The sequence below is a fragment of the Aristolochia californica genome, unplaced genomic scaffold (genome assembly GCF_029961685.1).
Source record: "Aristolochia californica isolate CCGP_79_NKW_82.1479 unplaced genomic scaffold, dmAriCali1.0.hap1 SCAF_10, whole genome shotgun sequence".
Classification (NCBI taxonomy): Eukaryota; Viridiplantae; Streptophyta; class Magnoliopsida; order Piperales; family Aristolochiaceae; genus Aristolochia; species Aristolochia californica.
In genome coordinates, this window is record NW_027181771.1 from 29,946,174 (window position 1) to 29,962,002 (window position 15,829).

At 38.1% G+C, this 15,829-nt stretch overlaps 1 protein-coding gene across 1 annotated transcript; it reads right to left on the reverse strand.

Annotated features, from left to right (window-relative positions):
- Positions 1-916: 916 nt before the first annotated feature.
- LOC137942380 (transcription factor MYB1-like) lies at positions 917-12,250 on the reverse strand. The gene is made up of 2 exons (XM_068788006.1): positions 11,861-12,250; positions 917-2,472 (listed from the first exon to the last, which is right to left on the reverse strand). The coding sequence occupies exons 1-2, from the start codon at positions 12,129-12,131 to the stop codon at positions 1,613-1,615; spliced, it is 1,131 nt and encodes a 376-aa protein (XP_068644107.1). The 5' UTR covers positions 12,132-12,250; the 3' UTR covers positions 917-1,612.
- Positions 12,251-15,829: the final 3,579 nt, after the last annotated feature.

Genomic DNA, 15,829 nt, shown 5'->3' on the forward strand with positions numbered 1-15,829 from the left:
AATTTAAATTACATAACTAAATTAAAAAATTAAATAAGAAGGAATTTTCTGGACGCGAACAGTAAACTTGATTGCTTCCACTACACAAGCTTGAAAAATGATGAAATTTAAGCGTGCACTGCGACCCCAAAAGCATCTTCTCACTTCTCACATCATGGACAATCGTAAGTTCGGAAAAAACACAAGAGGCACGTCAGCGATCAAACCTCGATTGTTATGAATGGCATCATCTTCCATCATTGCCCTTTTGTCAAAATCGGAATCAGGATTAGAACTTGGCGAACAACTACGCTTGGAGGTTCCAGGCAATAAATGTAGTGGTTGATGAGGATTAGGATTACTTGCCACTGTTATTAGGTGCCGCTGGATCTTTGAAAGAACAACTGTGACCAAGCATTACATGAGCAATTCGGAGGAACCTTGTCGTGGTTGAGGAGCAGAGGGAAAGGGCAGGAAGTAACGAATCATTTATCCGTCGGCAGGTAGCTGACAAAACTAGCTGGTTCAGAGTAAAGAATAACCAAACTGAACACTTTCTTCTGAGATATTAAAATAACTTCTCCCTTATCTGATTCCTCCGGAAATGATGTCACTCTAACGTCCCTTGTTGCCTACTCGCTGTGACACACCAGACGTGGAAAGAATCTGTTTGCTCATTTGATTCTGCACAACGTATAATTTACATCAAGCTCTTCTCGTGAATTATAGTTAATATTGTCAACTGGGTATTTTGGCACCTGATAACATGAAGAAAAGCAAGGTTCCTCTTAAAGACGTTAATCACGGTCATAAACGGAGCCTCTATTTGATTTTTTTTTTTTTTTTTGTAGCTTTTTGTTTAGATGAATGCTATATCTTTCCTTTTGTTTCTTTCTGAGAGCATCTTCCAGTTCGTGTAGAACAAATGTTGGAGCTACAGAGCACAAGCTGTGGCTGGAACCACAACAACAACGAAAGGGAAGGCCAACCTTTTCCAATAAGGCTGAGATTTGGGACCATTATGTACCTGTAGTGATCCTCATGCCTGTAAAATAGAGTAGCTATAACAGATGAACAAGACTGCACGATAATAAGGAAGCTACTGGTGCTTGCAAAATTTAGACTTCAACAAGTTTACTACATATTTAATGCAACTTTTCATTTCCATGTTGTGTTGTTCCCATCCAGAGAAATAGATGATGAAGTCAATACACACTCCACGGCAACCCTTTAATAGATAAATGCAACCCCACCTTCATGAGTGTGAATTATCTCATTCCACATAGGAGATGCACTGTTGGATAATGACGTCTAAGAGGAAAATCCTCAGGACTACTTGAAATTGCAGATGTCCGATTTATCAGCTGATAACGTTTCTCTTAGAAAAGCTCCAAGTACTTGTCTCACACAAGCCATTTAGTTTGGGCAACACAAAAACTCTCTCAGTATAGGATACTAAGCCGGCCCCAAAACTGGGGGTTATCAAATCTTCCACATATGAACAATGGATTCTACCTCTCTATGTTCCTACTCATGGATCTAAAACAAGTATAGTTTATGCCACAGATAACACTTCTCCCAGGTCCAATGCATTTGTTAATAACATTCCATTTGTAATCACTAACAAAGCCTCTCAACTTAAGCCTTCTAACGTAGTCGATAATGTGAAAGGCTGTTGTGACATCTGGGTCCCCATAACGTCTGTCATCGCGCCCCCTGACAACATTGGATCAGCTGAATTATCCAATATCTTGGTTCCCATACTCTCCAAGCCACTCTTGAGCCAAGCAATATTACTCAAGTCTGCCGCTATAGAGGCTAATTCATGACTTGCAATTGGTGGTGGCTCCATAAAATCAACAAATTCAGGGCCCAGCAAAGAACTTTGAGATTGGCTCCTGACTTGGTTACCACAACAACCATGCCCACAACGAGATGGAACTTGAGGGTCATTATAGGCATTATCAAGCAACTTGCAGATCCCAGCATTTGGTTTAGAAGGTTGCACTGGAGACCCATGTAGTAGTAGAGGTACCAGGACTGGTTGTGACAGTGCTGAACTGAATGTTGGACCATCTGTAGGATTATATGGGTTGAACGCACTTATTCTCGCCACAGGTCTAAAGAGATTCTGTGATTCTCTCACTTCATTCTTAAAATAATCGTTTTGGGTCTGAGCCTTGTCCTCAGAATGGTCAGACAAGTTTTCAAGTGGGCTGGCAACATCTTTTCCTTCCAAGGACTTGAAAGAATTGGCATCACCATAAGAAAGAGTTTCTTCTGAAGATGCTTTAGTCTTGTCCGGACTAACATCTTCCAAGATATCACTAGGGACCACTTTTGATTTGTCAAGCTCCACGCACCTGCGTCTAAGGGTAGAATTCCAGTGATTCTTTATGGCATTGTCTGTTCGCCCTTGCAGGAGTCTTGCAATGGATGCCCATTTGTTCCCATGGATTGCATGGGCAGCAACTATAATCCTGTCCTCTTCATCTGCACAAAGTTTCTTATGTGTTAGATTTTGTTTTATACATAATTTCTAAAAGAAGATTAAGGATGACAATGCCTTTGTTATCTTGACGAAAGAACACTACACCTAGCAGTGTGCTTTACATCCCCGATGGAGTTAATACTCAACAGGAAGGTACTTTGCCATTGAGTCAGTGTCATTCCTCAATCGAAAAATGGGGCACTGCAACTGAAGAGGAGATGCATCTTAACATGATAATCATAGAAAAGATGTGAATGATCAAGAGCCAAAAATTTAACCACTGATGCAACCAACCAAAATCAGGATCCTATGCTAAACACATGCAAAAAGATTGGTATTCTCTGAATCCAGCGACCAACTGACCTAAATTGCACTTCAAAGCACTGAAAAAGAATGACTGTGAAATGATAAATTGAAGATGATTGAGAGACGATAGAGGAAAGGAGAAGGAGAAAGGAGTTGCTGAAAAGAGGAGGCTCTTGTCCAGGATTGACCCCAAATTCTCTTATTAACTTGAAGTGAAAATGGGTACAAAGATATAAATACCTTGTGTATACCTAAAAGCTTATAACTTCTAATACACAACTCCAAATTACATAAAAATTTACCCATAGGCCTATCTAGATATGCTGAGCAAGATAATGTCCTCACTAGAAAATACAGACCATGTAACTACCCCTCACACTGTTTTCTAACACTCCTCCCCTCAAGCTGGAGCATACATATCCATAAGCCTCAGCTTGCAACAGACAACCCCAAATTCACATTTACCCAAAGCCTTAGTAAACATATCATCGATTTGATCACTAGACAGAACATAAGGGGTAACAATTTCCTTTTTCATTATTGAATCTTGAATAAACTGACAATCGACTTCTATATGTTTTGTTCTTTCATGAAATACTGAATTTCCTACAATGAATATAATGGCCTGATTATCACAATACATGATCAAGGGTTCATCATTCTGCAGATTCAATTCCTAAACAACCGATCTTACCCACATCAACTCATTCATAGTATGAGCCATAGCTCTATACTTAGCTTTTGCGCTAGATCAAGCCACAACATTTCTTTTCTTGCTCTTCCAACTAATCAAGTTTCCTTCTAAGAACACAGCATAGCTAGTGGTAGATTTTCTATCAATTGTAGATCCAACATAATCTACATCTGAGAAAACTTCTAACTTCAAGTGGTCATGAGGTTTAAAGAACAACCCCTTTCTAGGTGACCCCTTCAAATATCTCAATATTCTCTATGTGGCTTCTAAATGTACCTTGTATTCATCCATTGAATTGACTGACCACACTAACAGAGAAAGATATATTAGGACGAGTAACTGAGGCATAAATCAGTTTCCCCACTAGTTTGCAATTCACTATTTTATCCTTGAGCTCATCACTATGTTTCATCATGAAGGTCATGACCAACTTCCATAGGAGTTTCCATTGGTGTTGCATCTAATAGACCATAATCCTGTAACATATCCTTGACATATTTCCTCTGTGCCAATACAAGTCTTGACTTGCCTCTAGCCACCTCAATTCTAAGAAAATACTTCAAGGAACCCAGATCATTGGTCTAGAATTTTTTAGCAATATGTGCCTTGATCTCCTTAATGCCCTTTAATATACTTCTTGATAAAACAATATTATCTACATACACCATCAAGACTATAATACTAGATGGCCACTTCATGAACAGAAGGAGTGATCACAATGGCTTTGAGAGAACCTAAAAGACATAACAACCTGGCTGAACTTCTCAAACCATGCCCTAAGGCACTGTTTAAGACCGTATATCGCCTTCTAGAGTCTACACACCTTTCTAGTTGCCCCCTGAGCAACATACCTAGGAGGTTGCTCCATATAGACCTCTTATTCTAAGTCACCATACAAGAAAGCATTTTTTTATATCCAATTGAAACAATGACCAACACTAGTTCACAACAACAAACACCAAAATACATACTAAAGTTAGTCTGGCTACTAGTGAGACGGTCTCAAATAAATCAATGCCATAAATCTGAGTGTATCCCTTCGCAATCAACTCAGCCTTATATCTCTCAATGGAACTATATGCTCTGTATTGCACACTGTACACCCAGTGAAATTCAACAATACTAGTACTAGGGGGCACATCACATAAAGCTCATATGTGCTCATGTACCGCTGTCACGTAAAGCCTTCATTTCAATATCCATAGCTTGCTTCCAATAAGGGGATAAGAGAGCATCCTGCACAAAAGAAAGAATGTTGTAGGAAGACAATAATAAATCAAATTTTTGTACTGGTTACACAAGAAATCAAAGGACACATAACTGGACAATGAATATTTGGTAGACTTACATATATCTTTTCGAAGAGAATTTCGAAGAGAAATGGGAAGATTCAAATGATTTACCTTAGGATCAATAAGAGAAGAGGATTTTGGAGCCGGTGAGAGAGAGAGAGAGAGAGAGAGAGAAAGAGAGAGAGAGAGAGAGAGAGAGAGAGAGAGAGAGAGAGAGAGAGAGAGAGAGAGAGCTCGATGTTGAGTGACATGTCTTCTTTGATATACCTATAATGGTTTATTTGTCGAAACAGCCAGTGAGGGATTAGGAACATCATCTACAGGAGCTGGAGCAACAATGCCTAGATCTATGAAAGGTGGGGTAACATCCATAGTAGCTAAAGAAAAGAAAGGGACATCTTAAAAAAATGTCACACCAACAGATACAAATGTCTTCTTAATGTGGGGGGGGGGGGGGGGGGGGGGGGGGGGGGGGTACTATTTGTATCCCTTCATTGTATGAGAATACCCCAAAAATACACATTTGATTGCCTGAGGAGACAACGTATCAGTGGGGGAACCAAATACATGTGCAAAGCATACACATACAAAAATACGACGAGATAAAGGAAATAAATTAATAGATGACATCAACACCTGGATGGGAATTTAACCCCAACAACAGAAGAGGGCATGTTGTTGACGGGAAAACAAGCAGTGAATACTGTATCTCCCCACTACAATTTGGAATATTCACATAAAGAAGCATTGTACATACTACTTCCAAGAGATAACGACTCTTATGTTTAGCTACCCCATTTTGTTGTGGAGTAAACAAACATGAGGACTGATAGATGATGCCATGACTCTAGCAGAAATGATTAAATTTTTATTCATAAATTCCAATCCATTATTTGTACAAAGATCACGAAAAGATGCATCAAATTGGGTTTTTTATTTCATTATAAAAGTTTTGAAATACATTAAATACTTCAAATTTCTCCAAAAGGAGATATACCTAGGTACTATAACTGAAACCATCGATAAAAGAAGCAAAATACTTGTAACTAAAGACATTGGACACGAGACAAGGTCCCCATAGAATTTGAGTGAACAATTAACAATTTCAAACAAATTACTACTCCTTGATTGGCTTAAGGGGAACATAGTCTGGTGATGCTTGCCCAGTTGACATGAGTCACACTGAAATGATAAACTAGAAAGAATATCAGGAAATAGCTGAACCAACTTTGCTAGAGAGGGATGTCTTAACCATAGGCATCACTAAAAGGGCGAGATTTCAACATGAAGAGCATAAGAAGGAGGCTGAGGATGACATTCCAAATGATATAGTCCACCTCTCTCATGCATGCAACCAATCATCCTCCTTATCATGAGATCCTAAAAGACACGATGAGGTGGTTAGAAAGTTACTGAACAATTCATAAATTTAGTAAGCTGACTAACTGACTACAGATTAAGTGAAAATTTGGGGACGAATAACATAGATTGAGGTAACATGAACGAAGATGGGACTAGTTTACCCATCAGGTAGGGTGACACTGACCCATCAACTAAGGTGACATGTTTAATAACAAAAAACTCCTTTAAGTCAGTAAATAAAGAAGGTCTACTTGACAATATGAGTGGTAGCTCTTGAGTTAGGAACCGATGTATGCAGGATGCACATGTAATGCTCACATACCTGAACTAGCAAGCGTAGCAATAGGGAGTGAAGGCAAAGCTACAAATGTTGAGGAGGGTGCAACAGTCAATTGTGCCATAGGTTGGGCAAGCTATTGTAACTCATTGGGTACACCTAGCACACTACCTACTATGGATCCAGTGGAGGTCTCATTGTTTTCATGAACCAAGGAATTTGCCCAAGTAGGCTTACCAAACTTACTCCAACAATTATCATAGAAGTGGTTTGTGCGGCCACAATGAATATTTTTTTGTCAAGTTTACTATAACCTCGGCCTTGCCCTCGACCAGGATCATCTCTACCTTTGCCCCTACGATTTCCACCATGACCTTTGACAGAATCTGAATAACTAAGAGTGTTAAGGGCAGATGCATCAACACTTTTAGCCTCTTTACTCCCCTTGAATGTAATGGCGGTTTCAACACGCATGATTTTGTTAAATCCCATAGATAGTGATGAGACATCATCAGAGGCAAGTAATTGTGTCATGACTGCATCAAATTCTAGTCCCAAACCATACAAAAATTTAACCACATGTAGTTGTCCCTGTTATTTCCGCAATTCCCTTTCATCAGTAGTAAAAGGGTGAAAAATACTCATCTCTTACAAAAATCCTAGTAACTCATTATAGTAATCTATAACTGATCTTTAACCTCACTTAAGGTTACATAATTTTGCATACAATTCATAAACTCAGTGACAAATTACTCCCCTATGCATACAGTGCTTCTAGAGACATGCACATCTTTTTTGTAGTCTCACAATTCATAATTTGATTCCTTAACTTGGAATTAATGCTATTGAGTAGCTAGGTCATAACTTGGCTTCTTTCCACTTCCCAATTATCAGTCAAGGGCACTAGAGGAGGGGAGGGGATGATTATTTCACCATAATCAGTCATAAGTACAAGGAATGGTAGAACAAAGCAATTACAACTTCACATAAACAAAACACCTGCATAGACTATGTGGGCCCCCACTTTTCAAAAAATTAGGGTTTGAGATATCACACATATATGCACTTAATAATGCAGAACATTCACAAAGAACTATCAATTCCACTTTAATGCTACCAAAAAACACATAAAATAGGCTGATGTCAGCATTAGGGTCAGATGTCACCAAACGGATGGGGTAATCCCAAGTCAGATGTCCCACTTGGGGCCCTAATCAAGCATCAAACTGCTCCAAAGGCAGTAGAAGTCATCAACCTTAGGGTTATGACAGAGAAAGAACACAAAAAATAAAATCTTTGTCAACCAGTCGAGATCAAACCTTGAAATCCTTTGCTGTCTTCAATGGAAATAGAGAAGAAATTTCACTAGCTTGTAGTCAGAATTATCGCTCTGATACAATGTGAAATGATAAATTGAAGAGGATTGAGAGAAGATAGAAAAAAGGAGAGGGAGAAAGGAGTTTCTGAAAAGAGAGCAATGGAGAAGCTCTCATTCGGGATCAAGCTCGACCCCTAATTCTCTTATTAACTTAAGTGAAAATGAGTACAAAGACATAACTACCCTCCATACACCTAAAAACTTATAACTCATTATACACCCCCCCAAATTACATAAACCATAGACACATTTAGATATACTGAGCAAGATAGCATCCTCATTAGAAAATACAGACAATGCAAAAAGACTAAACTACCCCTCATACTGTTTTCTAACAATGACAAAATAAAAAGCAGACAATATGTGCACCATAATCACCCTAACCTTTTTTTTAACAACTCGTTTTCTAGTATAAACATCCATAACCACTTTTTTGTGTGAAGTTGCTTATGTTCATTAGCAGTCGGGATATTTTCTTGGAGAAACAATTTCAATCCAAAAGGGAAACATGCTAGGTCATACACATATAGAAGTATGCAATAAACATAGACCAGCCATTTTCACGCTTGTACCATCGGTCTATCAAAAAATAAAACAAATAAAAAAGCAGTAAGAATAAAAACCAACAACATATATATTAACGAAGAAAATCTAGAGTGTGAGAAAGTTCAATCTTAATACCATTGAAAGAGTCTTTTTTCATCTTCCACTTTCCTCAAACAGACACCCTGCTCTTCTTATATTGGTAACTGAAACAACTCAGACTCTTCTGACTTCTATGTTGGATCCTCGGTGGTCAAAGAGCAGAGTCAAGCAAATTTCAAACAACCAGTGAAATATCTATTCAAGCTACATATTAAGCAGGCGATTTCTACAATCCATACTCTGGATACTGACTCTCCAGATAGTAGCTATCCTTAGTTGCAAAGACATGGATTCAAATGTCCGATTGAAAAGAAAGATATGACCAGATTGGTACTATATGGCTCTGGCAGTAGAAACAGACATCAGAATATCTCAAGTAACAGAAAGCTTAGAATAAGAAACACTAACAAACTTAACCTTTCTAGAATATAAAGCATTCCTTCCATATAAAAGAAATTGGGTGAGACAAGTATAACTCAAAACGTGTATCAGTTCTTTTTCTTTTCTTTTTATTCATTTTTTATTTTTTATTTTTATTCCTGTGAAATGATAGAAAACAGATTAAGTTATGGAGAAAAATTCGTAAAAAACACTCCAAAAGGAGAGAAAACTAAAAAGAGAAAGAAATGATGCTCCATTATAGCAATTCAAAACATCAGCTAAGACATCATGGTGTAATCTCCAACAGAAAAATGTTGAAAGGAGATGCCGTGCCTAGCCTGATACAAAAATGTTTTTCTCATTCATTATAGGAGGGATTGGGATTTGGCTGAGATGTGATCTACCTTTTTCCCTGGTTGCAATGGAATTTTGGTTGTCAATAGGAGGGACCATTCAAATTGGTGGACAATCTTTTAATTAAAGCAAAATGCTCAAGGCATCGAAGGAGCATGTGAAGGTTCCTAAATCCCAACAGTCCTGCAGCATTCTCACAGAAACAAAAATGGCAAGTAGATAGATATTATTTTATTTTAAAAAGTGATTAGTTCTTCCAATCTGTTTGAGCTTGGAAAGTTTTCTTCCTCAAATCAGAAGTTGAGGAGCCTATGTAGAAGAAGCTGTAAAAGAGAGATTCAGGAGATTCAAGGGGGGAGGAATTCATTTTCAATGGTAACAACACTCATATGACTCCCAAATGCAATATGTTCCCTGTGAATTGGAACCAAGAACACTGGTCACCAGTTAACCCAGCAACAGTGCTAATTATCTTGTTTCGAATAACTAGATGAAAATATGGGAGTGTCTCACTTACATTTATCAAATGTTAAAACTGTAAAGTTGGGTCCAAAGCCCATCCCAAAATGACTAGTCAACTTAAGAAACCTCTTTGCCAACTAATAAACACAAGATCTTTTGTACTCACTAATCTATGTGGGACTATTCCTTAACACTCCCCCTTACATGTAGACCCTCTTTTGTGGCTCTACAAGTGGATAGTTTTAGGTGTAGGCCCTCTTCTGTAGCTCTACAAGTAGATAGTTTTTAGGTGTAGGCCCACATATGAGTACTTGCTCTGATACCATGTAAAGTTGGATCTAAGGCCCATCCCAAAATGACTAGTCAACTTAGGAAACCTTTTTACCAACTAATAAACTCAAGATCTTTTGTACTCACTAATTTATATGGGACTATTCCTTAACAAAAACCTAATCAAATTAATAGTGGCTTCTTGTTATTAAATTGGTAAACATTACACAACAAAAAGAAATTGCAGCTATCAACAGCATTGGAAAACTATTAGCAGCACATTGTTAGTGTCATTTACCAACTTTACTACAACGACTTTTGTGCAAAATCCATGCAATCAGTAAACCTACCATGATGCACTTCTTTGATGAAAATGTCTATAGAGTTCTTCAGTTATGCTTGGCCACATTTCTCTCAATTTTCTCTGATTGCAAAATATCACACTTTCTTTAACACTATATACTTAAGGTTTACAAGTATAGGAAGTCCATAGCATGCTGTTTGTTTTTGAAATAGCCAAACTCAAACTTTTAAACTCTATAGATAATAATGTGGCTCCACATAGATCCCTATCATCTTTTCTAAATGTCATTAGCTACCACAGTTCAAAATGACCATTACACAATCAGCACTAGCAAACATGAAGGGCAGCTGACAAGAACCGAGTACACAGCAGCAAGAGTCTACTAGATCTCCTATACCCAACACATCAGTAGAGTCGAATAATAAAATAGATGGCAAAATGTTAAAGATCTAACTGCATGAATTTTTTTCTCTGCCTCGGTTAATACCACAAAATTCAAAATCAGACTCTTTTTCTCCCAAATGCGCCCATATATTCAATCAAGTAAGACTGGATGCTTGTCCTTACTGAAGAAGCTCATCTCTGATTGAAAGAGATCTTTATCAAGTATTGATCAGCTTCTTTGGCATTGTCTCACTCTGTTCAGCCTTTTTACTGAGTGGAAATAGAAGATAGGTAGTGAATCAGTAGACTCAGCCTTTGCGTCAATGGCCATATATAGGGTATCTGAATGCTAAGTACAGGTTCAAGTCTAATGGATCTCCACAAAAATTTGAGAAAAACAAAAAAGGGATAATGAAGCATATTCTAAGGTTCAAGAATAGCACTTCATATTAACAGGCCGGAGTTCAAATTCTCCCCCGTGGTCGCAAGGAGAAATCAGGGGTCAGCATGTGGGTTTTCCAAGACGCATTTCATCTCAGCTATGACACCCCCATAATGTTTCTTATATCGTCTTTCCCCATGAAAATCCAAAATGTCTCTCGCCCAATGTGTAAGACACCTCACCCTACACAGTAGACATCTCGGTAAGACAGTCACCCTGAAGAGAAATAGCAACACAAAGTCACTGCACCCTAAACCTAAGATCTACAATACTTGGGACCCAACACCAATCTGTAATCTTATCAGTCATGCCCAATTATTTCCATAAGAAGTACTACTCAAAAGGGGCATGCAATATTGAGAAAGCTCTTATTACACTTGCAGTCAAGATGAAACAATGAAGATTTATTAAAATCAAACTTCTGTTGTTTCAAGAATGTCGAAAAGGAACTCGCAGAATTGTGCGGTCTAATTTAAATCATACCATACCTTTTGCAAGTCATAACAGCTGAAGTACAAAATGTCCGAGTAGAAAAGGAGGTAAAGAATCCGAACGCTGAAAAATTGAATTAGCTAAAATGAAGTAACATGGGGTGCGATAAGTTTGACACATTTCAAACAAAAAGCATACAAAATTTCTCTATTATTTTTCCACGACAAACAAAAACCCAACTACCAAAAAACACTTACACAACCAAATATGAAGAATGAGAGCCCTAACCCAGCAATGGAAAAACCATTAAAAGTAAGAAAAAAAAGTGTAGGACGGGAACAATACCAGAGTATTGAAAGACCAAGACATGAAAAGTCGACAGATTTTGGGGAAGAGGCAAAATATACCGGTGAAGGGCTTGCGTTTGACACAAGGGTCGAGCTGATTACACCAACGCAGGCGGCAAGACTTCCCAGATCGTCCCGAGATTCCGCGAGCGATTAGGCTCCAGTTCCTCGCCCCAAACTTGCTCACTAGTCGACTCAGAATCGCGTCTTCTTCTGGAGACCAGGGCCCCTTAACTCGATCCTCGGAGCCAGTCCCACCACGACTGCTGCTGCCACCGGTCACTGCAACTAGAGCGGCGTCGACGGATTCAGCCGCTTCTTCGTTCTTCATTCCCGTTCCCCGGCTTCGTACTTCCTCTGGTCTTCTACTGTTTCCAATAGAAAAAATAACGCCCGCACTAAAACCCCAACCGTACCTACCCGCTTCTAACCGCTATTGGCCCGAGGACGGTCGGTTTGCAATTATATAGAGCAAATTGCCTCTAACCCCTCTTCTTTAGAGTGATGCTCGCATCCTCCTTAAAAGGCATGTTTGGAAATAACAGAAAATAATAGAAAATAATAAAAAAAGGAGAGAAAATCATTTTTTTATTTGGCAGTATAAATTTTCAGTAAAAATAAAATATGAGAAAATTTTATTTTCTCCCTTAGTTAATGTGCTTTCTCTAAAAAAAACATGGAATTTAGAAAGAAAAGAAAAGAAAAGAAAATAAGAGAGAACAATTTAATCACCAAAATTTAAGATATAATTAATTTTTTTCTTTTCTGTTTATGTGAAACTTGTTTCAAGAGCCCAAGTCATGTCGACTCTGAAGTTAAGTTGCCTTTGATAGCTTGAATTGATGTGAGGCAAGGTTGAGTCAACTTGACCAAGTGTGATTATTTTTTGTAATTCCTATTTTTGTGCTTATTTCATTTGTTTTTCCAGCTATTTGAGCTATTCATAATGAACAATGAGATTCGTGAAATAATTCTCATTAAATTAAATACTTTCAATTATATTATTTGGTAGGATTTAGTTTGGAACTTCCATGCATGAGAGGATAGGATACCCTTGACCATATTGAATGACCAAAATTTAGCACCTTCTATGTTTCTTAGGATTGAAGAAGAAACTAATGATGGAAGGAGAGGATTATTAGATATACTACATAAGAAGTGGTTGTTGACAGATGTTCAAGTCCTTGGATTGATCAAGGATTCATTGTCCATTGAGATTCTATTCCAAGTAACTAAGATACAAGATAAGGGCTCTAGCTTTATGATAGAGACCCAAAAGTATCCCCAATGAAGAAGAAGAGAAGAAGAGGGAAAAAAGAAGAAACAAAAAAAAGAAAAAAGAAATAGAAAGTGGCACCACCCAAAAATTATAAAGTGGTGCCACATCCTAGAAAATAGGAGCTCAAGGGTAAAAAATAAATTTACCTCTCAAGGGGCTAGTCAAAGCTAGAGTCAAACTTGCCTCTCTTGAAGAAGATGGAATCTTATTAGAATAAAAAAGAATTTTTCCTTTTATTGATGTAATCTTTTAAATTCCTAGAATCTCTCTTAGATTTATATAATATCTCAATCTCTGAGGATCTCCCCTTAAATTATGTAATTAGGGAGCCCTAATTGATTGAGGAGTTTCCCAAATAATACATAGGAAAAGGTATAAATGGGGGTATTGGCTGAAGTAAAAATTAGTCAAGCCTTTTCCAAATCTCTTTCCCCTCTCAAATTCGTGCCTAGTACCTCCCCTCTCTTTCTCCTCTCTTCTTCTCTCTTTTCCTTCCGGATCCCTCTCTATCTCCCTCTCCTCCTCTACTTTACTTCTCTCTTATTTCAACCCTCTTAACCTCTCATTTCAACTATTCCTTCCACTTTTAGGAAAGATAAAGACCTCTCACAATTAGAGTTCTTATCAATTGGTATCAAAGCAGTCCATCTCAACCATTAACCTAATAGAAGATTAGTTCCGTCAGTGTGCAGATCTAGTGTTTAAGCAGAGCATCACATTACAAAGAAGTTGACAATATTATACTTGCATGAAAAATATTCAAGTCTAGTTTGAGAAGAAACAAGCTTTTAAGTCAATCGGATCTTTGTAAAAAGAGATATCTCTATCAGAGTCGACTACGGTCCTGTTGCTAAACAAATCAATTCAAACAACCAGAAACAATTCAATGTGAGTGCTTGAACTATCAAAGATCTTTGAGTTTACTTTTTGGATAAAAACAGATTTTGGCGTTAGAAGCCACAAAGGCCAGTCCTATAGAAACTTTCTTCTTTCTTCTTTGAGCCTATTTGACCTAGCCCACGCTTTCCTTTCCCCTATTACCTAAAAACCATAAAATTACTTACTCTTCATACTCCACATGATACACCTTATGCTAGAGTATCATTAGGTCTACATCCAACCACAAAAAAATCAATATCCCCACATCTTAGGAGAAATAACCTCCCCATTTTCTCTCCCAAACGCCCTAACTTCTCTCCCAATTTTTTAGCAAAACCCACACTCTAGAACTTACTAAATCGCATCCCAACCTCCCTAAACTCTCCCCCTTTTTCTCAAAAATCACCTGAACCCCCCCCCCAAAAAAAAAGAAGTATTGTGAGCAAAGGATGCCTGAAACAACAACAACAACAACAACATGAGGTTGTTGTTAGTTTCAAGTTTGGCCAAAAAAGTTTGGATAAAAAAAGATCACTAATTTAGAAGGGCAAATGCAACACCTAACAAGTATGTTTCAATCCTATATGAAAGCAAGGGTGGTAAAACCTCCTTCCCCTCCTCAACAGGTAATAGATCATGGAACCTCAACAAAATCTGTTATTGGTAAATTTTCTTGTTCACTATCACAAAATGTTTCGAAACCAACCACCCCCATCTTTTCCCCCCACCAGAATTTTTCTTCCACATATTATCCTACTCACCCTCTTCAAGCCAACTCTCCACTCAACCAAAATTACTACCCAACACTCCAACCTTCTTTCTATACCTACACTCCATCCATCACGCCCCTTACTCACCACATCCTTACTTTTACATCCAACTATGAAATCTCACTTTATCTATCTACAATTTCACAACACCAATTGACCACATACTCCACCACTACCCACCTTGATGCCACAATATCCCAAACCTATCCCCTACGTTAAAACACTTACTTCCACTTTCACTCTCAATTCAACTCACCTCACCTCTAAACCAACTTACAAATCCAATCACCTACACTACATCTTAAAAAAATAATCCTCACTATTTCCCTCCTCACCCCAACTCTCACAGATTACCAATATTCTATCCACATGCTACTCACCCAACTCCCTCAAATTTTCTTTCCATCTCCATCTCTCCCTCTCCTCCCCAAACAAATCCTCTCTACCTCCACCACTACAACCATGAAACAAACCACCAAACTATGCACCACCAAGCTACTCTTATAGACACCCACCCTCATGATGATCTCTACCCTATTCCTTCCAATAACCACACCACACATGACCTTCCTATTTCCAAATTCATCCTCAACTCATCTCACTTTCCAAATGCAATCCCTAACCCACCCCAAGCAATCAAACTTCACTCGTACCAACAACCAAACCCTCACCCTCATGCACCACTTATATATCACCCACCATCCCATTCAGCATAACTACCCACTATTGTCCAAGACCAAAAAGTTTTCACTCTAAAAGAAGCTTGGTTGCACCAAGATTTATCTCCCAAGCTCAACAAACACCAACTCAGCATACCATAAGAGAATAATAAAAATGTGCTTAGCAAGAAATAAGCAACATGAGAGATTGAAGACAAGTTCTTAGAAAGCTTTCATAATACTTCAACCTTGAAGACAAGGTTGATCTTCCAAGAAGGGTTGAATGTAAAATCCAAATTTATGTAAAAACAAGCATGTACCAAGCTAGGGGATAGGTACAAATTATAATTTGGGGGGCAATTATTTTTACAAAGTCTAAGGGGTGCCACCTTAAGGGTAAAAGAGGTAATTTAATTTTGTTTTCCAAAAAATCTATGGTGCA

What these genes read in the sequence shown, in the direction of transcription:
- LOC137942380 (XM_068788006.1), bottom strand. Translation starts at nt 12,131, where the DNA reads ATGAAGAACGAAGAAGCGGCTGAATCCGTCGACGCCGCTCTAGTTGCA. An exon ending in CAAACGCAAGCCCTTCACCG is followed by an intron (nt 2,473 to 11,860) that starts GTATATTTTGCC and finishes AACTTTGTGCAG; the next exon opens with ATGAAGAGGACAGGATTATA.